This window comes from Tupaia chinensis, unplaced genomic scaffold, assembly GCF_000334495.1.
Source record: "Tupaia chinensis unplaced genomic scaffold, TupChi_1.0 Scaffold000445_1, whole genome shotgun sequence".
NCBI classification, from domain to species: domain Eukaryota; kingdom Metazoa; phylum Chordata; class Mammalia; order Scandentia; family Tupaiidae; genus Tupaia; species Tupaia belangeri.
The window spans coordinates 382,198-404,794 of record NW_006159950.1 but is presented as its reverse complement, the minus strand read 5'-3'; the positions used below and the strand labels follow the sequence as shown (position 1 = coordinate 404,794).

Genomic DNA, 22,597 nt, shown 5'->3' with positions numbered 1-22,597 from the left:
GTCGGGCGGGTGCGGGGGGTCCTCCGGGCCGGCCGAGTGCCGCGGGTGTCCCTGCAGGTGCACTCGCCGGCATCTAGGGAAGAGGCCCGGTAGCGCTGCGTCCCCCAGAGTCCGCTCGTGTGCCTTTCTCCAGCCTCCTGGGCGGTGGTAGCGCGCCTGGAGTTTCGCCCCGAGTTCGCGAGGCCCGAGGTCTGCCAGACGCGGGAGCGGCCCCTCTCCGAGGTCGGGATACAGCGGCGGTCGAGCCCGAGGGCGGTTTGAGAGCTCTTGCGGCACCTCCCGCCGAGGAGTCCCGGGTCTGCACCCAGCCTTCCTGCGCCGCGAGGCCTGCAGCCGGCCTGCTGGAGAGAAAGGCGTGCTGCCGCTGGCTCGGGCTGAGCTCTGGATGCTTCTGTCCTTAGCGGGGTTGGGCTGACTCTGCTGGTGAACTTAAGAGACGTTCATGGAGAAGTGCCAGTGAGAAGACCACGTATGGCTTCCAAAACTGTTTGTACCAACATAAACTTGTACTTTAACTTCATTTTCCATAGAGTTTTTGAAGCCCCTGTGTATAATAACGAGATTCTTTATAACAGCCCAGGGAATTCCTTTGGGTGGAGTCTGAAACTATGAATTTTTCCATGGTGGGCGGCTATATTTTATGGACAGGTAGGAAACAGCCTTTTGTCATAGTTTTGTGGTCACACTGCTTTAAACTTGGGTCGTTCTTCTTTTGACCTATTTGGGAGCACTTAAATTCAAGTCATGTCTCAAATCCTAGACGCAGTGCTTTTAGATCAACTTGCAGGATAATTGAGCAAGAATCCATATTTCTGTCTGGGACCAGGAGGGAGAGAGAATGTGTGTACGTTGGCCCCTTTCCTTCTTTCTTCTTTTTTTTTTGGATTTTTTTGCCATAGGACAGGTGCACTCCAGGAGAGAGACAGAGAAAAAGGGAAAGTGAGAAGTGAGAAATTACTCCCCTGGGGAATGACCACACCACAAGCCTTTGCCTCCATTCTCCTCAGGGGATTTTGGGCGCACGTGCACACGTGCCAGTGTGTTTATCAAGCCTCCAGGTCCAGGACTCAAACTGCATTGTTGGCCATGTGGGATCCAGTGCCTTAGCCTCACCTTTCACCCACGGTTTCTCTTTCCTGGTTCAATTACCCACCGCAAACTGCAGTTTGAAGATACGTGTGTCTAGGGAACCAGCAGTTAGTGTAATGGCTGTGTCGCTGGACTCCCACGTAGTCGACCGCGGTTCGCATCCCGGATCCAGTGGCTTAAAACACGCCGGGCACGTGTGCGTGCGTGCCCAAGATCCCGAGAGGAGAATGGAGGAGAAGGGATTGCGGCGTGACCATCCCCCCTGGGGGGCGATTTCTAGCTTTCTGTCTCTATGTCTCTCTCTGTCTGTCTGGCAAGCGCACGCGCCCTACAGTGAAAACCTCTCCAAAAAAAAAAAAAAAGAAAGAAAGATATGTGTGTCTAGTACAGTAGGGTATTTTGAAAGAATGAGAGAGAACACTTTCACATAATTGCTGTTGCTCTTACTGTCACATTTATAAATTAAACTTGATCATAGCTATGTACTTACAGAAAAAACATAGTGCATATTGGTTACTACAGGTTAGCACCACGCCTGGTTTCAGACATCCAGTGAAGGTCTTGGAACAAACGTGGTGAGGAGAACTACGTAATGATCAGGACACCATTAATGATGACTTGCGAGTTTGAAATATTTTTGTAACTCAGAGCGTATGTGCACTCCTCGGAGAGAGAGGGAGAAAGCACCCCCAGTGGGGCGTGGACACTGCAGTCCTTCTCTTCCGTCTCCATCCTGTCAGGACTTAGGGCATACATGCAGTGGAACCCCGTGTTTTTCAGATTTAAATCTAGGATTCAAGCCATGAGGTCAACCACAGGGCCCAGCTCCCTTAGCCACCAGGCCGTGTGGCTGGCCTGGCCAGTTCTGTATTTTATTTCTAGTTGTTGCACAGTTGGCAGTTCTTGAAGCTGAATGAATTCCATGTTCACTGGGCCCTGGGCAGTCTGCACCTGGGCCTCATGATCCAGTCTCACAGCCCCACTGTGGGTTCTGAGGGGCTACCCGCTCAGGTAAACCCAGGCTGTGACTTGGTCTTTAATTACTTTTCTTTTACTGGCTAGAGAACAACTGTGCTTGCCAGAGAGAGATGGAAGGGGATTAGAGAAAGCACCCCCCGTGGGGTGTGGTCTCGCTGCAATCCCTTCTCCTCCATCTCTTCCTCCTTTCAGGTTTTTAGGCCCTCACGCACATGCACCCGGTATGTTTCTCAGGCTGCCAGGCCCGGGATCTGGCTGCCCTAACCGTCAGGTCAGGAGCCTGCTGTCCTCTCTCCTTTTTAAATTAGGGAATAACGTGGCCCACCTGTGCAGCCCCACGTCGCAGGGAGGGGATCATATGCACATGTAATTCCGTTCGTTTGGGTGACTGGTTGAATGCTCTGTCTGTCCTTCCTTTCATCTTCACCTGTCCAGACCTCCCACCATGTCTTCAGGCCCACCATAGCTTGCAGGACCTACAGAGCCTCGGGCTGTGCTTTCTTCTCAGCTGTCACCTCTCCCGAAATCTCAGCCCTGGCAGTGGCCATCAGAAACTAGCCCCTGGGACCAGCAGTTGGCGTATTGGCTGTTGCTGATCTCTCATGTGGCCGACTGTGGTTCAAGTCCCGGACCCAGTTGGTTGAACTCATGCCGGGCACATGCCCGTGCATGCCCAAGATCCCCAGAGGAGAATGAGGGAGAAGGGATTGTGGCGTGGCCATCCCCTGGGGGATGATTTCTTGTTTTCTATCTGTCTCTCTCTGTCTTTCTGGCGAACGCACGCGCCCTATAGCAAAAACCGCTCCAAAAAAGGAAAAAAAAAAAAAAAAAAAAGAAAAAGAAACTAGTCCCTTACTCCCCTATAAAATGAGGCTTTTGACAATTCCTGCCTTGTAGTGGCTTTATGAGAACTGGACAACACGCTGCATGCTTTTTTCTTTTTCTTTTCTTTTCTTTTCTTTTTTTTTTTTTTTTTTTTTTTTTAAGTTTTTAGTTTTGCTACAGGGAGTGTGTAAAATGTGGATGAGAGAGGGAGAAAGTGAGAAGTCGTCCCCAGGGGGGACAGCCATTCCACAGTTCCTTTTCCATTCTCCCAGAATTTGGGGCACTCGTGCACATGTGCCCAGCGTGGTTTTCAGGCTGCTGGGTGTGGGACTCAGGTGGCAAAGTGGTCACGTGGGATCACCCTTTCTGATGTGCTTTTTCCTGCGTCTCACTGATGGCCCTCAAGAACAGGCCCTAGAGGTAAAGGGGATGGATTCAGGTCTGACTGGAGCCTGAGAGTACTGGGGCTCATTCTTTGTGCAGTTAGTAATAGCAGCTGGCGCTTTGAAGGGCTTTATGACATTAGTGACTAATACCTTAAAAACCTGGAGCCTGAATAAGGGGAGGATGCAGCTCCAGGTCCCAGTGAAGTCAGGTGTCCATGGCTCTATGCAAAGTGAAGTCTCAGCCCCTTCTGTGGAGCAGAGAGAGGGTCACCCTTTACGTTTGCGTGGAATAAGCAAGGTCACAACGGCTAGAGCTGTGACAGAGCTGTATGCCAAGAATAATGGCCTTTAATCCCCCCATAGCCATCTGGGGCGGTATTAACCCCATTTTCTTGGAGGGTGTGGGAGCAGGATCAGATTTTCCCCAGAGAGCTGTCCAGGGACTCTGAGGGCAAAGCTGGATCAAGGCCGCAGTAAAACTTTTCTGTATCCCTGACCCAAGACTCGAACTTCATAAAGTTACTGATGAAGTCAGTCGCTCACTCACCCCTGAACCTCTCAGGACCCTTTTTTAGAATGGGAGCCAGGCTTTCCTGGCCGGGCAGTTCTGTCAGCTCACCAGCGTCAGCAGAGCTCTGAGTGTCTGGGGCGAATGGCTGACCCCGGTTCCCTCTCGAGTCCCACATGTGGAAGTGGCGCAGCTGCAGCGAGGCAGGACGGGAGCATATCCCAAGTGACCCGCTTAGTTTCCTTGATCTTCCTGCTAGGGGTAGAGTTGAGGAGGCTTGAAAGGCTTCCCTACAGGAGGTGTTGTGAATTTTGTCAGGGTTTAGGAAGGTTCAAGGCAAAGGCGAGATCCGAGACTGGAGATGCCCCTCGTGGTGAGAGGACAGTGGTGCTCCTTTTCCGCCTTACAGTAATGCGGGTTTAAGAGAAGGCAGGAAGAGTCGCCATCATCGCTGAGAAGCAGAATTCTGAGGACATCTAGAGAAGTCTCCAAGCTCAGACGGCAGTACAGAGCCTGTCGAGTGAGGGGACTCCAAGGGGGGCCTTCCTCCAGAGCCCGACAGGAAGTGAATCTTAGCCTGTCATCCCAGGATGGACTTGCACGGGGAGTCTTACAGTGACCCTTTGAAACCTTTGCCAGGACCGCGTTGCTGGTGGGCTTGACCAACCAGCCTCTTTCCCAGAGACTGTCCTGGGCCAATCTGGTCCACACCCCTGAATTTACTTGGAGACCAGCAGAGCCAAGGCAATTTTGATTCCTTAGCTTAGTCCTAGGAAATGGTAGGAGGCAAAGTTTCTGTTAGGCAAGACTGCTTAGATGTGGTCTGATAAAGATAGTAATGGGAATTGTTTTTAGTGGTCAGTGGCGTGGGCCCTGTAGTCAGGCTGTCTGGATTTAATAACTACGTGACTCCAGCAGGTTAATTTTTCTGTGCTTCTGACCCTGTGTCTTTATAATGAGGATAAGAACAGTACCTGTTGGGGCCAGCAGGTGGTGTGGTGGTTAAGGTGCTGGACTCCCAACATGGCTGACTACAGTTTGAGTCCCTGACCTGGCGACCTGCTTTCTTGCTTTCTCTCTTTCTGGTCAAATTTTTAAATAATGATAATAAATAAAATTAAACAAATTATTCCAAAAAAAATTAGTGCCAGTCTCATAGGGTTGCTATGGGGGGTCTGTGAGATAACACTTGGATGGAGTTTAGAATGTTCAATAAATGTTACCAGGCTCGGTGCCAGGTGTGGCATCTGTGTGCTCTTCCACTCTCAAGTGTTATCAAATCAGGAAACTGAGGTTTACAAATGTTAAGTCACACACAAAATAGGTGACCTAGCCAGGATCGAACCTAGGTCTGTTGGGTCCCACAGCCCAGCTCTTTGCCTTATTATGCTACTTCCACTGACCTGACGTGTGGAAAGTGCAGCCCAGTCCTCATTTCGTTGCATTTTTCTTCATTCCCGTTGACTTGCTCCAGCCGGGGTACCCCTGTAGGAGTGAAAGGACGCTCCTGTGCATCTTGTGCATAATTCAGAACATCGGGAGGGCTCAGCTGTCACCCTGGCGGCACCTCCCGCTGTGGGAGGCAGCATGTCCAGAGGAAAGCAGATCCAGGTGACTGAGATTCCACGCCGGTCTGCTGCTAATGCGCAACTTTCCTTAGAATCGCAAGGTAGTGTCGTTGGAAGGGGGTTGTGGCTCATCTCAGAGTCCACCTCTCGGTTTACAGATGGAGACAGAGACCAAGAGTGGATACCGGGCTCACGCTCGTACAGCAGCTGTAGGTGGAAGCGGGCCTGGAGCACGCAGGCCTGATTCCCATCAGTGCTTCTTCCTCAGCACGGTGAAGGATGTTGCCTGTTTCTCCTTCGTTAAATTAAGCTGTCTGTCACACTCACGGCATTATTGTAGAGTTTAAATTGGAAGCACAGGGCCCGCAGATGGCATAGTGCTTATCATGTCACTGGACTCCCACATGGCCCACCCAATTCAAGACTCAGTGACTTGAGGGACCAGCAGATGGCGTAGTGGTTGCGTTGCTGGATTTCCACATAGTTGACTACATTTCGAGTCCTGGACCCGGTGGCTTAAAACATGGCAGGCATGTGTGCATGCGTTCCCAAAATCCCTAGAGGAGAATGGAGGAGAAGGAACCACGGCGTGTTGTCCCCCGTGGGTGATTTCTCACTTCGTGTCTCTGGTTTTCCAGCCAGCGCACACATCCTAGAGTAAAAGTCTCTCTCTTAAAACAAAAAAACCAACAACTTGAAACTCACATCAGGTATGTGTGCGTGCATGCCCAGAATTCCAGGAGGAGAACAGAGGAGAAGGGATTGCAATGTGACCATCCCCCTGGGAGGGGGATTTCTCACTTTTTCTCTCTCTGTCTCTTCCTATTTTTCCAGCAAGCACATGTGCCCTATGACAAAAATCTCTCAACCACGGCAAACCAGCAGGTGAACGGAAAGCGCTCACAGGTGTACTGTGATAGGTAGAGCAGCATCGTGTGTCCAGGTGACCATGCTGCTGTCCATGCAGGTGTTTGTACCTGCTGCGCACATCACTCCTAGGAGGCCTGGGAGCATCAGTAGAGGGACAGGCTGAGCATCTGGCCCTCAGGATGCATTTAGTCATTTAAGGAAAGGAGGCCTTGGGGCCGGCAGGTGGCATTGTGATTAAGGTGGTGGACTCCCACATGGATGACTGCAGTTGAGTCCCAGACCTGGCAGCTTTCTCACTCTCCTCCTCCCTCTCTTTCTCTCTCTGTGTCTCTCTGGTCAACTTGAATAATAAATAAAATAAAATAAATCCTTAAAAAGAGAGAAGCCTTAAAAATAGCTGCAGTTCAAGGTAGCAGATAGATTAAAGAGAGGGTGAGAATTCAAAAAATATATTTTTTTGGAGCTGTGATTTTTTTTTTTTTTTTGGAGAGATTTTCACTGTAGGGCGCGTGCGCTCGCCAGACAGACAGAGAGAGACATAGAGACAGAAAGCGAGAAATCACCCCCCAGGGGGGATGGTCACGCTGCAATCCCTTCTCCTCCATTCTCCTCTCGGGATCTTGGGCACGCACGCACACGCGCCCGGCATGAGTTTTAAGCCACCGGGTCCAGGACACGAACCGCGGTCGACTACGTGGGAGTTCAGCAACATAGCCATTACGCTAACTGCTGGTTCCCTGGAGCTGTGATTTTGAAGTAGAGAAAAAAAGAAGGGATTTGGGGGCTTGCCTTCCTTTCTTTTAGTTTTTGCTACAGGGTAGATGCGTTCACAGGAGGGAGGGCAGGAAGATAAGAAAGCAACCCCTAAGAGGGATGGCCATACCGTAATTCCTTCTCTTTAGTTTTCCTTTTGGGAATTTGGGTATGAATGCACATGCACTTGGTGTGTTTTTCAAGCCAGCAGGTCCTGGACTTGAACCACATAGTCAGCCCTGTGGGACCCAGCCTCCTTCAGCTCCAGGCCTCTGGATGGCCCTCTTTTTTATAATTGAGATACGATTCATACACCATAAAACCTACTTCTTATGGTGTGCAGTTCTTTGGTTTTTCATAAACCACTGCATGGCCAGCACTGCTGCTAATTTCAGAATGTTTTCATTACTCAAAAAAAAAGGAGCACACGCTCCCGAGCTGTCTCCACCTACTTCCTAATCAGCGGTCACTGATGGACCTTCTGTCTCTGTAGGTTTTTCTGTCCTTATCATTTCATATAAATGGACTGACTTCTTTCATTCAGCAAAATGTTTTTAAGTGTTATCCAAATTGTAATATGAGTCAGTCCATCACTACTTTTTATGGCTAAATAATATTTTATGGGTATATCACGTTGTATTTATCCAGTGTTCAGTTAGTGGACATGTGGGCTGTATTTTTCTTTGGACTGTTAGGAAAAATGCTGCTGTGAACATTCACATATAAGTTTTGGTGTGGAGGTATATTTCAGTTCCTTTGAGTACATACCTGGGGTGGGATTGCTGGGTTACATCGTAAGTGCATGTTTAGCTTTTTTGAGATGGGCTTATTTATTTAATTCTCCAGAGAGTATGTGCACACACTAGAGAGAAACAGACAGAGGAAGGTGAGAAATCACCCCCGATGGAGGATGGCCATGATGCAATCCCTTCTCTTCCATTTCTCCTTTAAGGATTTTGGACACACACACACACCATGTTTTTCTTTTATTTATTTTTTTTTATTTAAATTTGATCAGAGAGAGACAGAGAAAGGGCAAATGAGAAAGCAAGCTGTTTAGTCCGGGACTCAAACCGTGGTCGGGCATGTGGAAGTCCAGCACCTTAACCACCATACCACCTGCTGGCTCCACACCATGTTTTTCTTTTTTCTTTTTTTTTGGGGGGGGGGGGGAGGTTTTTTTGCTATAGGGCGCGTGCACTTGCCAGACAGACAGAGACATAGAGACAGAAAGTGAGAAATCACCCCCCAGAGGGGATGATCATGCCGCAGTCCCTTCTCCTCCATTCTCCTCTCAGGATCTTGGGCACGCACGCACATGCACCCGGCATGAATTTTAAGCCACCAGGTCCAGGACGCGAACCGCGGTCGACTACGTGGGAGTCCAGCGACATAGCCATTACGCTAACTGCTGGTTCCCCACACCATGTTTTTCAAGCCACTGGTTCTGGCACTCACACTTTGCAGTCAGCCATGAGGGATCCTTCCACCTTAACCACCATACCACCTGCTAGGGTTGGGGGTTTTCTTAAGTGATGTTTTCTTGCTGCAAATAATTTTGTCACTCACACTTAGTACATTTTTACTGTAGGCCAGTGAGCCTTGATACCCCACAGTAGCCCTGGGATAGGTACTACCATTATCTCCACAAAACAGGTGAAGAGGAAGCAGCTGATGCTCCTTGCCAGCACCGTGCTGAGGCCCACAGTGTGTCACCTCTTTTGGTGCCCTGTTAACCCTGTGAGATCAATATAACACACACTAACCCCGCAGGAGAGAAGCGAAAGGGCTTTACGTTTATTATTTCTTCTGTGAAGAAGAGCGGGGAGAGAGAGTCACGGAGACAGGCCTCTGAAGGCATTCCTACTGCTAGCACACACCCAGGCTTGTGTGTCTGTGCCCATTGTGCTCGGGGAGTTTTGGGTCGTGGACCTAGGAACCTCTCCCACGTGAGTAGTTGGGTCACTGCTGTGCTACCCACTGGTCCAAGAGAGCGAGTAACTTTGTCCAAGAGCCGGCTCCACGGCACGGTGTTAAAGCATTGCTCAAGAGAGCCTGTGTTCATGTGGCGACCACAGTTCCAGCCCTGGGACCGTCCACCTGAAGCATGCCAGGCATGCACACAAGTGCCCAGGGTCCCTCGAGCTGGAGGGAGAGATGACAGTGTGACAGACCCTGCTGAGATTGCTCATCTCTCCCTCTCATGCACGCATTACATGTGCTCTATTGTGAATGGAGAAAAAAACATTTCTTTTTTATTGCCAGAGGGTACGTGCACTGCCAGAGAGGAGAAAGCCCCCGAGGTGTGGCCGCTGTGACCCCTTCTCCCTTCTCCATCCTGTTGGGACTCAGGGGCATGCACGCAGGCCTGGCACCTTTCTCACGACTCCAGGTGTGATTCAAGGCACAGTCGACCATGTAGGATCCAACTCCTTGAACCACTCGGCTGCAGGACTGGCCCAGTACGTAATAGTCCGACCGCGATCACACGACCTAGTGAGTAGTGGGATCAGATTAAAACTCAAGTTTCTCAAAGTCCAAAGCTGGTTTCTAACTGCTATTTCTGTGTTCCTATAAAAACATAGATGTTGGGCCAGCAACAGAAGTTAAGGTGGCTGGAGCCTACATGGCCGACTGAGCAGTCTGAGTCCCAAGCACAGCGGCTCGAAAGTCACCCAGGGTTCATGTGCCTCTGTGCCCAAATCCCAAGAAGAAACTGCAGGAGAAGGGATTGTGGCATCCCTGATTTCTCACACACCCCCCCATCTCTCCCAGGTGAGCACATGCACCCTACAGCAAACTTAAAGAAAAAATAGGGCTAGCAGGTAGCATGGAGGTTAAGGCACTGGATCCCACATGGCTAGCCTCACAGTTCAAAGCCCAGACCCACTGGCTTGAGAATCACACTGGCACATGACGCGTACATACCCAAAATCCCAAGAGCAGAATAGAGAAGAGATTGCAGTGTGACCCTCCCCTCTAGGGGATTTTCTTACTCTCCCTGACCCCAGCAAGGTTTTGCATGTGCCCTATAGCAAAAACTTAAATGTGTGTATTATAACAATATGAACACACGTGTGTGTACATACATGACAGCTGGCTAACATGTCCTTCTAGTTACAGCATTATAGACATGCACACTTTCTGGGTTATCTTTTTTCCCTGAAGAGGGGGACCACCATATCTATGCCTTGGGCCAGGTTGTTTTACCTGTATATGATTAGCGATTCCCCATTTCGTTAATCAGTCTTTGACATTTTTAATAACTCTATAAGGAAAGAAATATTTTAGAAAGAACTTCTTAGGAAGAATTCCAAATGTGCACTGATACACAGAACAGAATAATGAACCTTCTTGCACATGTCATCCTGTTTCAACAGCTAAAAGCAGTCACTCTTGTGTTTGTGCCTCCTCTGCTTTCCACTCAGTGTTCTACTTTTCTTTTATTCCTTTTTTTTTTTTTTTTTTTTTTTTGTCATAGGGTATGTGCACTTGCACTTACCAGAGAGAGAAAGAGACAGGAGAGAAAGTGAGAAATCACCACCCTTCGGGGAGTGGCTATGCCACAGTCCCTCTCCTCCACTTTCCTCTCAGGACTTTGGGCACACGCACACTTGGGCCCAGCCTGTTCTTCAAGCTGCAGGGTCCGAGACTTGAACCACAGAGTCAGCCGTGTGGGATCCAGTGCCTTAGCCACCATGCCACCTGCAGGTCCCCAGTATTCTACTTTTTTGATAAAATTTAAAAACATTAAAGCATACTTATCTTGATGGATTGTTTTGGCAAATGTGTAACCATCCTCCCTCAGTGAGTAGGCCGTTCCAGGTGTCTTGTCCTTGTCAGGCCCGGAACCTCCGGCAGCATCATTCTGATCTGTATCTTTTGGCTGTAGTTTCCCTCATCCATGTAAGTGGAGCCACACCTGCTCTTTTCTTTGTTCATCATAGAGCGTGTCATGCATACGTGAGAGAGAGAGAGAGAAGCGCTCCTTGCACGGGGTCTGGTCACTCTGCTTCCTCCAGCCGGCCAGCCCCTGAGCACTGGCCCACGTGCCCATGTGTCTCGGGCTGACTGGGCAGAGTTCAAACTGTAGCCACCAAGCAGAATCCAGCTTCTCTTGAGCAGTGCAGCGCTGCTCCCCCGCAGAGCTGGCCCATGTATTCGTCTGCATATCTCATTTTTGTTCCTGACGGTCTGTGAGATCCATGTGCATTGTTGCCTATAGTTATTTCTTTTTAAAAAGTATAATAACTTTATTGGTCCATAATTCACACACCACACATTTTACTGTTTTAAGTGTTCCGCTATCAGTATTCTCACAGATATGTGCAGCATCACCAGTCTGGGACGTTTTCCTCACATCACAGACCCACCCCATAATGAGATCTCTCTGCATACCCATACTAGCAGGATGGCTACGACTGTAAAACCAAACAGAGATAGCAAGTGTCGGTGAGGGTGTGGTCAAATGAGAGCCCTGAGACGATGCTGGTGAGAAGTAAAACGGGCAGCCACTGTGGAGACAGCCTGGCCCAGCAGGAGTTAGCGTGGAATTGCCATGTGACCCGCAGTTTTATCCACCGGCGTGTTGCCAAGAGAACTGAAACAGGCGTCCATACACGGGCTTTGCTCAGGTGTCCGTAGCAGCCACCGGCCAGACAGATGCGGTGGGCTGCAGGGGGACAGCACTCAGCCCTGAACAGGATGCCTCGGGAACATGGATGAGCCTGAGCCTTCTGCTCAGTGAAAGGGGGGGCACAGAAAGCCACATGCGACAGGGCTCCGTTTAGGTGAGAAGTGTGGAGTCGGTGAGTCCAGAGAGCGCGTGGTGGCTGGGGGAACTGACTCCTTCATGGGGATGGGGTTTCCTTTGGCATGAAAACAACTGAACGAGCTAGAGGTGGTGACTGCAGACATCACGAATACTCCAGATACCACCGAGGTGTACGCTTTAAAGTGATGATGTTAGATGAATTTCACTTCACTATAAAAAAAAAATGAAACTTACATCCTTTAGCTGTGGCTCCTCTACCCCCATCCTCTCGAGCCCTGAGCAGCCGTCCATCTCCTTTCCGCTCCCGTAGACGTGCCTGTTCTGGACTGCCAGTCAGTGGGATCTGCGGTCCCAGGTTTCTTTTACTTAACATTTGTCCTCCCTGGCCATCTGTGTTGCAGCATGTGCCAGTGCTTCCTTCCTTTGTATGGACAGAGAATGTTCCACCGAACAATACCACGGTTTTTGGGGTTTTTTTTTAAAGAATTTTTTGCCAAAGCTCACATGCACACATGGAAGAGAGGACAGAGAGGGAAAGTGAGAAAGCACCCTGGGGGTGCCCATGCTGCAGCCTTCTCCATTCTCCTCGGGAGTTTGGGCACACACACACATGTGCCTGGTATGATTTCCAAGCCTCCAGGTCCAGGACCCGAAACACGGTCAGCCATGTGGGATCCAGTGCCACAGCCACCCCGCCAGCTGCTGGCCCTGTGATACCACATTTTGTTTTATCCACTCGTCAGTCGACAGAGGGACACTCAGGTCATCTCCATCTTCAGCATTATTGCAGAAATTTTGTGTAGAGTTTAACAAAGTCTCTTTTTTTCTTCTGATCTTGCATTTTGAAGCTAACAAGCGATAAAGATGTCCTGCCACCCAGTGGGCTCCCCAGCGCCAGCTTCATCTCTGAGAGGGAGATACAGTGAAATTGTAACTTGTGGCACGGAGGCCACGTGGGTTTAGTAGATTCACAGCTGGCTGACATTGCCTGAGCACTGTGAGCCAGGCACTCTCTTGTGCCTTCATGTATACCTTGTCATTTTTTTTCTCACAACAACTTGTGGAAGTAGATCTGCAGGGTCTTCAAAAAGTTTGTGGAAGAGCTTCTTGTAAGCAGCCTGAGGAGACCGCTGAAAATGGTTTGCTACTCACTTGACCCAGAGGACCCCAGAGAGTCAACGTAAATCACAAGGTTCAAATCTTTGTGCTCACTTTAAGAACACCGATGAAACTGCCCAGACCATCAAGGACATGCATATCTGAAAAGCCACCAAGTGTCTGAAGGCTGTCACTATACGGAGCAGTGTGTGCCGCTTTGTCACAATGGTGGAGTTGGCAGATGCACCAGGCCACACAGTGGGGCTGGACACAGGGTCGGTGGCCCTAGAAGATTGCTGAATTTTTGCTACACATGCTTAAAAATACAGCGTGACGCTGAACATAAGGGTTAGATGTAGATTGGTCATTGAGCACATTCAGGTGAACAAGGCACCCGAGACGCACCTCGTACTCGCAGAGCTCGTGGGCGGGTTAACCCCACGTGAACCACCCCACCATGTCAAGATGATCCTCACCGAAAAGCAGCAAAGTGTTGTCCCTGAACCAGAAGAGGAGGTTGCACAGAAGAAAAGAGAATCCCAGAAGAAACTGAAAAAACAAAACATGGCATGAGGGGCCAGCAGGTGTCATGGTGGTTAAGGTACTAGACTCTCACATGGCCAACTGTGGTTCTAGTCCTGTACCTGTTAGCTTGCTTTTTCACTCTTCCTCTCCCTCTGTCTCTTCCTGGTCAAATTTAATAATGATAATAAAAAATAAAATAATTCTTTTTTTAAAAAATGATAGGGACCAGCAGTTGGCGTAATCGCTATGTCACTGGACTTGCATGTAGTCCACCATGGTTCGAGACCTGGACTGGTGGCTTAAACTCACGCCAGGCATGTGTGTGTGTGCTCAAGATCCCAAGAGGAAAATGGAGAAGGGATTGCGGCGTGACCATCCCCACTGGGGGGTGATTTTTCACTTCCTATCTCTCTGTCTCTGTCTTTCTAGCATGCGCATGCGCCCTATAGCAGAAACAAACAAACAAACAAAAAAAAACCCTTATGGCATGGGAATACAGTAAGCATAACATAAATGTAGATAAAAGTAAAAAAACAAATCTGTGGAAAATGTGAGGGAAGAGGTGTGAGTGGATTTTTTGTTTTATTTTCTATGAACCCTTTGAAGTCCCTTCATATTAGCATTCTCTTTTTTTTTTTTTTTTTTTTTTTTGAGAGATTTTCGCTATAGGCCGGGTGCGCTCGCCAGACAGACAGAGAGAGACATAGAGACAGAAAGCGAGAAATCACCCCCCAGGGGGGATGGTCACGCCGCAATCCCTTCTCCTCCATTCTTCTCTCGGGATCTTGGGCACGCACGCACACGCGCCCGGCGTGAGATTTAAGCCACCGGGTCCGAGACGCGAACCGCGGTCGACTACGTGGGAGTCCAGCGACATAGCCATTACGCTAACTGCTGGTTCCCAGCATTCTCATTTTACAAACAAAATTAAAACTCAGATTAAGTAACTTGCCTTAGTAGATACTGGTTGGCACACGAATGGGTTGGAATTCAGTCCCAGAGGCTTAAGTATTTTAAGTCTGCTGCTTCTGTTGCACCATCCACAGCCACACTAGGACGGTGGTACGTGTGGAGTGGTGGTTCCTGTTTGGCTGTTTCCTGTCAGCCCTTGGTCTCCTCTTTACGCACGTGATTGGTTGCAGGGCTGCTACAATGCTGGTGCCCTTTGCAATGCGAGCCGTTCGGTTCCTCCAAATGGCGTCGTTATCTGAGCTGTACCTTCTTATTGGTGTCCTTTAGTGTGGCAGAGAGATGCCAGTGGAGCAGTTCCCAGGAGCCTAAGCTAAAAGTCTGGAAGGGAGGGGTTAAAATGCATCTTAGAGATCCAAGAATAGAACACCGTTTGGGAGCAGTGACATCGATGTGGCCACTCATACTTCCTTTGTGACACTCCATCATACGTGTTCCTCTGCCTTGGGTCTTTCTACAGTGTTCATGTGCTTAGCTCCAGAAATTGACTTCTGTCTTCCTCTTTTCATTGAGTATGTACTAGAGCAGGCCTGTAGCACCCTCACAGCAGAGGCCATTCTTGTTTGTTTGGTTGGTTTTTTTAAATTTTCTATAGGGTACATGTATCACCAGGGAGAGGCAGAGATAGAGCAAGAGAGAAAGTGAGAAAGCAAGCCCTGAGAGGAATGGCCATGGTGCAGTCCTCCTTTATCCTCTCGGAATTTCGGGCACACATGTACACACACGCCTGGTGTGTTTTTCAAGCCACTAGACCCAGGACTTGAACCGTGTAGTCAGCTGCATGGCATCTAACCACCACACCACCAACTGGCCTTTGTTTCCTTTTTTAAACATAGCTGTGCTGACAGTGTTTACTGACAAAGCAGCATGGTCCGGGTGCAGCTGCAGACGCTGATTGAGCTGCTGCTGTTTGTAGACTGAGTCCACTTGTAAGACTCAGGTTTGATTTTTGGCCCCCCCCAGAAGCCAGGTGTAGTGGTAGACTCCTTAGTGCCAGCTACCAGGGAGACTGAGGCAGGAGGGTCATGACAACAAGCTTTGTCTTTAAAAACAGAAGAAAGAAAAGAAAAAGTAACATGTTATGATAAACACGATAGGATGTAAGCATATTTCCTTCTTAATTACAATTTATAGTCGCTGCATAATACCCTGTGGGTGTACGTTGTTTAGTTATTCCTTTACTATTGGAAATAGGTAGTTTTAATTTTTTCACTGTTATAAAATCTGTAGTGTATATCTTTGGATATGGAACTTTATTTCTTATATTTTGAGTTTTCTTATGGGATTATTTGGTCTTTTTTTCCCCTACTTATTTTCTGCTATAGGGTTCATATACTCACCAGAAAGAGAAAGAGATCAACCCCCATGGGGATGACCATGCTACAGTCCCCACTGCCCACTATCCTCTTGGGGTTGGGGCATGCACATGTGCCTGGTGTGTTTCAGGCTGCTGAGCCAGGGGCCTGAGCTGCACAGTTGCCCATGTGGGATGAGGGATGCAGCCACCTTGACCACCGTGCTCCCTGCTGGCCAGGGTTGTTTGGTCTTTCTAACCCTCAGAGCTGCTTCAGGAAGTGGTAAGACTGGCACGGGCCTTTCAAGATGTTCAAGAGGGATTTCTTTACTGGATTAGATCTTGGACACGGTCACGCTACGTTTCCTTTCCACTCTGATCCTGTGCGTTTGTTTCAGGGCTGAGAATTCTGTGGTACTGAGTTGGTGATGGAGAGCATCAGGCTCAGGGTCAGGGATTTGAAGCCTAGTCAGGTGGTTGGACTCACCGCCATGGGGGGTGCGCATGGAGCAAAGGGACTTGGGCCTCTTCAGCTGCATGCCTCGTTCCTACCTGCAGGGTGCGCACCATCTTCTTCCGTGCCCTTCCCCAGCTCTCCATTTCCTGGTGAAGCTTCACTGCCCCCCACCCCCATCCACTGCGGAGGTCCTTCGGCACTGGGGCAGGACTGGACTGGCCAGGCAGTAGCCAGTTCACTGGGTGAGCTGGCCACAGCTCTAGGAGGAGAATCGGGTCTCTGAAGCCACCTTGTTCCAGACCCTGAGGTTTGATGCTGTTTTTCCCCCAGGTAATTAAATGTGTGCCCTGTGGACCTGCACGTGGCTGGAATGCTCAAGGGTCCTGAAGATCCTTCGGTAGCTTCCTTCTGTCGAACCTGTTAAGATGGCAAAAGGCAACATAACTAGAGACCTCATCCGCAGGCAGGTCAAGGTGAGCAGCCCAGCCCTCTGAACTGAGCACGGGGTCCCCCCTTCCCTGGAGAGCCCTTTACAGATGAAAAGACACAGGTCTGGTGTGGGTGACTTGCCAAAAGTCGCGTTGTGGCAGACTCAGGACTAGAGCCAAGGACTTTTCCCTCCCCATCTTTTATCCAAGAACATGGGCTTAATGGAGACTCCTCTGCCTGAGCACTTGTGCCTGGGCTGCTGAGACTCACATAGGCATCAGTGTGGGGGGTAGGGGACGCACAGCTGGGTGGTGCCCCAGCTGCGGCGTTGTGTGCAGGCTGGAACCTGGGCAGTCTGAGTCTGAGTTCAGCTTAGCTATCCTTTCCTCTCTGAGGCCATCCGACACTAACACCTGTCCTCGGCCGCGTGTGTAGAGACACTCAGACACCCGTGAGATGAGCAGCTGACTGGGAGTCCAGTTCAGCTGGTCAGGTAGCCCCGGCCACGCCTAGGAGAGCAGCCCCAGAGGTTTGAGTGTGGATTCAGCAAGATGTGACGTGCCTCTGAAGTGACAGTCCAAGCTAGGGTCCTAGCCCTAGCCCTAACCCAGTCCCCCACAGCCCTGAGTAGCTACACAAGACCAGCACTTTCCCTCTGTGCCTTGGTCTTCCTGTTCCAATGATGTAACATTGCCTGCCCGCGGGATGATCTTGAGAATGAAATTTGAATAAACACGAGGAAGTTCTTCGAAAAGCTTAAGTGCTTAAAAATATTGAAACTAGAAATCATTTCCAGTGACATGCCACAGAAGCTGTAGCCCCACCTGGACCAGCTGAGTTTCTCTGCGTTAGCCACCTCCTGGCACCTGTTTGCTGTGTGTTTTTTCCCTGCGTCCCTGAATCCTTTTTAACTTTGTCCATTTGTGGGTGCTTTGCGATTCCACTGGACCAGGTATCCTTGAGGACAGGGCCCAGACCAGCTGGGTTTCTCCCCTTTGCAGATCCCACAGCGTGTGCCCTGACTCTCCACACTAAATATGGAAACACCCCTCTTTCCTGTTTCCAAGTTTTTCTTCCTTTCCTTTTTTTAAAACTTACCGGGACAGGAAAACTTAGTGCTTAGTTATGTACTCTCTCCTGTTCTCTGATCTCTGCCCAAGAGAAGTGTAAGATTTTGCAGGCCAATTCCATGTTATTCTTTCTAGCTCCTGTGGTGTCCAGCACAGAGCCAGACATACAATGGGTCCATAATAAAGCCATGTTGAACTGAATCCATAAACTGAGTTTTCTCTGTCCACCAGGAGCGGGGTGCCCTGAGCTTCGAGCGGCGCTATCATGTCACTGACCCCTTTATCCGGCGGCTGGGCCTGGAAGCAGAGCTGCAGGTAAGGGATCCAGCTGCGTCCTAGAGGTGGATGGCTGCTCTCCACTCTCCCTGCAGAGCTGCTTGGCACCGTCCTCTGTGCATCACACCTAACGGGACAGCTCCTTCATCAGGCAGCGGGACGCAAGCACATAGAAAAAGGGTTTTGGATATATCTGCTTTGTACTTGGGAAAAGTTGGTTGAATTTCATACTTTCACTATTGGCTTACACAGTAATGATTCTTCCCTGTACAGAGTAATTTAGAATTTATAATTTTTTTTCATATGCACACACAACGTATACAAGTGTGCTCAGATACAGGCACACACACAAATGTTTGTGTGATGTCCCATGTTAACTTCAAAGCAGTACTGTGAGAACATGGATGGGGTGTGGATATTTAAAAAAGAAAAAAAAGGCCAAGTTCTGAATTTGCCCTGTCAGTTTCATGGAGGGACCAAGCCTTTGGTCCGGTTCAGCCATGTCGTTGTGTCTGACACCCGTTTGTGAGCTCTGCCCCTCCTTTCCTCAAGACCATGTTCTAAGCCCAGTTTCGCTGTGCAGCCCAGTGTGGTGTGAGCTGTAGGCTGAGTAAGAATTCTCCTGCTTCCTTCAGGTTTATGTTTGTAAATGATCACGTTAATCTTAGGACTAGAAATAAACTTATTGAATGTTAGTGTTACCTATCTTGAGGTGGTAAGATTATAGATGATCATTACTGCTTTCTCTTGATTATAAACTTTTATTAATTATAAAATGTAATTGTGTTGGGGCCAGTAGGTGGCATGGTGGTTAAGGGCACTGGTTTTCCACATAGCCAACGCCAACCACAATTCAAGTCCTGGACCTAGCAGCTTGCTATCTCTTTTTCCCTCTGTCTCTCTCTCTGGTCAAATTAAAATAATAATAATTACACCCAAAAAAATTCTACAAAATTATCATAAATATATTGAACATTATCTTTACAATTCAGTATTTTGAAATTTTGAAAGTTGTTTCTTAATTGTCAAGAACTATGGAGTATGAGCAAAAATTTTTTTGATATGTAAAGTAAATGTGGAAAAATGTAAAAATAAAGACAGGTGAAATTAAATTTACTAATTAAAAAATAATAAAATAATTATTAGAGTTAAATGAAAGAAATTTTAGTAGTTTGAAAAATTATAACTGTGTTAATAGTAATGCAGAAAAGATTAGGGAAAATCACTTCTGAATCCCACTCCCCAATATAATTACCATTAGTATTTTATATATTTCCTTTTATCTCCTGCATATTTTTACATAATTGTAATCCTGTTTTACATTGAATTTTGTATGTTTGCCAAGTTATTGTACGATAATCCTGTTCTCCATGTTATCAAGTAGTCATTGCAACTTTATTTTTTTTCTGATTGTATGGTAGAAGTAATAAATATCACAGAAAATAAGGAATAGATAGATAAGAAAACAAAATTATTATTTTTTTAGCAGAGATTTTTGCTATAAGACATGTGTACTTGCCAGAGAGACAGAAAGTGAGAAATCACCCTCCAAGGGGATGACCATGCCACAATTCCTTCTCTATTCTCCTCTTGGGATTTTGGGCATGCACAAGTTTCTAATTTTTAAGTTAATATGATGAGCATTTAATTTCCCTCTCTCTTATTTAATTTCTCATTTGATGAACATTGATAGATATAACCCCTACAAACAAAACCTCCTGGGGATCTTCAATAGTTCTCTTTTCTTTATTTTGCCAGAGGGCTTATACACTCACCAGAAAGAGACAGAGAGAGGGAGATGCACGGGGAAGAGCAACTCCGGGTGGGGTGTGGTCTTGCTGCTCTATCCCTGTTCTGTCGGGGTTCTAGGCATGCTCAGAGCTGCATGCTCTTCAAGCTGCAGGAGCTGGGATTCGAGCCTTGCGGTTGGCCCCATGGTATCCGGCTCCCTTAACTACCAGGCCATGAAGCTAGTTCAGTAAGTTTTAATAGCACAAAGGGGCCCGGAGGCTAAGAAATTTGAGAACGACTTGTCTGTAGAACCAGGCGATGTCACCTGGGGAAAGTGGAAGGAGTGAAAAGTCAGCGTGTCCCGGTGCTCAGAGAATGCCAGTTTCTGCTCTCCCCCAGCCCCTGTGGCAGAATGAGTAGCCATGGTGGTAGGAAAGCTGGGTCCTGGAAGTGAAGGACAGAATGTTCACTGAGCTGGCTAGACCAGGTGGCTAGGCCAGGGACTTGAACTGCAGTTGCAAGGAGTTGCAAGGTGGAATCTGATTTCTCTTGAGCATGTGTTACAGCTGTGCGTCGGAGCTGTCTTCCTTTCTGTTTTTCATTTGCCTGTTTTTAGAGAGATTTTTGCTATAGGGCACACGTGCTCGCCAGATAGACATAGAGACAGAGAGGTGGAAAGGGAGAAATCACACACACACACCCCCCAGGGGGATGGCCACACTGCAGTCCCTTCTCCTCCATTCTCCTCTCGAGATTTTGGGCACACATGCACCCATGCCTGGCATAAGTTTCAAGTCGCTGGGTCCTGGACTTGAACTGTACTTGACATGGGGATGCCCAGCAACATAACCATCACACCATCTGCTGATCCTCATCTGCTTATTTTTGAGTAGATCAGTATTCATATGTCTTGCTACAAAAAGCTTTAAGAATTGTCTGCTTTCCATTTTTTCCCCAGCTACTAATTCATTTATTTGGATTCAACTAATATTATCTGTTAGAGTACCCTTTCTTCATTCTTTCATGAAGTTTTTTTATCCGTAAGTTAGATGCTCCTAGTTCTTCGCTCTTTCCTAGTTTCAGAGTTCTGTGACTGCACCACCCTTACGTAAACCGTCCTTACTGACAGGCAGGCGTGCAGGTAGTCTCCAACATGTGTGAAGGCCATTCCTCACGGCGGCTTTCGCCACATGCGGAGTGTGTCTGCAGAGCAGCACCTGGATGGGAGTGGCCGGGCGGAGGATGTACGTCTGTGCCGCTGTGAGTGCCCCATGGCGGTGCCTCCTGGAGCCTGCACCAGCTCACAGCCTGTCCTGTCCCGCCCCTTCACTCCACCCTCGAATATAACGCTCTCCCCAGTCCCATCATTGCTCTGAGAAATTTCACAGATGAACACCACGTAGGGGCCAGACAGACCAGCACTCAGCGCCTAAGACACGCTGAAATGAGGAAGGGACAGGCAAAGCAGTAAGTCTGGTAGGCTTGTGTGTGAGCGGCACAGGAGTGACAGACGGCTCAGCTCAGGACGGACAAGCGCAGGGTGCACAGCAGTGGACGGCTGACCGTGTGGTGGCTCCGTGACAGGGCGTGATGACCTGTGTTGAGACTGGGCCTTATTCTGCTACAGGACAGCCTCGGGTAGTGTCTGCAGAGGAGCGTCATAAGCACAATGACACTTTTTCTTTATAGAGAGATTTTTGCTATAGGGTGTGTGTGCTTGCCAGAGACACAGAGAGACAGAACAAGAGAAAGTGAGAAATCGCCTCCCCAGGGGGAGGATGGTTATACTACAGTGCTTTCTTCTTCATTCTCTTCTGGGGATCTTGGACATGCTACCAGGTCCAGGACTCGAACCGCAGTTAGCCATGCAGGAGTCCAGGGCCTTAACCACTATGTAACCTGCTGGCCCCCAGTTATGCTTTCTTATTTAAAAAAAAAATTTATTTAATTCCACTTGTTATTATAGTTAGTAGTATTATTTTAATTTGACCAGAGAGAGAGAAACGGAATGCGAGAAAGCAATCCACCAGTCCGGAACTCAGACTACAGTCAGCCACGTGGAAATCCAGTGCCCTTAACCACCACGCCACCTGCTGGCCCCACCCAGTTATGCTTTTAAAAATAGTAACCTGGCAGCTATTTTGTGGGAGAGCAGCAATAGCACAGAAGCGCTGCGGGACTGGGCTGAAGCAGCAGAGGTCCGGCCTGTGCAAGCAGCGAACCGAGACTGAACATACAGATGCACAGAGCGCGGAGGACGCACTGGCTGCCGAACACTGCCGCCTCCCCTTTCTCCCTGCTGGCTGTGCCCAGAGGATGAGCCCAGCCTTCAGGGCCATGGCCGTGGAGCCCCGCGCCAAGGGCATCCTGCTGGAGCCCTTTGTCCACCAGGTCAGGGGCACTCGCATGTGCTCCGCTTCAATGAGACAACCCTATGCGAGCCCCTGTTCCCGAGGGAGCACCAGTTTTACGAGGCCCTCCCAGCCGAGATGTGCAGATTCACTCCCCAGTACAAAGGAAAGTGTGGCCCTCGAGCTCCCTACTCTGGCTCTTCTGCACCCAGAACTGGGGCCACCTCAGAAGTGTCACCTCTCTGACCGTGCATTCCCTGCAGCAAGCACACAGGCAGGCAGCAGAGACTGAGCAGATTGATTGACCCTGGGGCAAAGAGGCCTGGGAGGAGAGGTGTTCAGCCGGCCTGTGGTAAGGCGCTCGTCGGCACCTGACAGCCCTCCTCTGAAGGACTGTCTGCTCATACACATGGCAGGTTCTAGAGACTCAAGGGAGAGCTGCTTTCAAGGCCACCGCGTCCGTGCCCCCCGCCCAGCCCCACCTGCCTGCGTTCATTTTATTCATTTGTGACACGGGACTGCAAAGACCGATAGAAACATATTTGAGAAGGAAAAAAAAAAAAACATTAATCTTGGCTTCCAAATGAAGACTAGATTTCAGGAGTATAAACGAGAACCAGGTAAGAGCCCACGGCAGTGATCGGAA

At 48.9% G+C, this 22,597-nt stretch overlaps 1 protein-coding gene across 1 annotated transcript in view; it reads left to right on the top strand.

The window, feature by feature from the left end:
* The first annotated feature begins 16,424 nt into the window (after positions 1-16,424).
* WDTC1 (WD and tetratricopeptide repeats 1) overlaps positions 16,425-22,597 on the top strand; it is a 54,158-nt gene continuing 47,985 nt past the window's right edge. The window contains exons 1-2 of the mRNA XM_006155314.1: positions 16,425-16,567; positions 17,825-17,908. Of these exons, the coding sequence (XP_006155376.1) occupies positions 16,520-16,567; positions 17,825-17,908 (132 nt within the window). The 5' untranslated portion in view covers positions 16,425-16,519. The remainder of the gene's footprint in view (positions 16,568-17,824; positions 17,909-22,597) is intronic.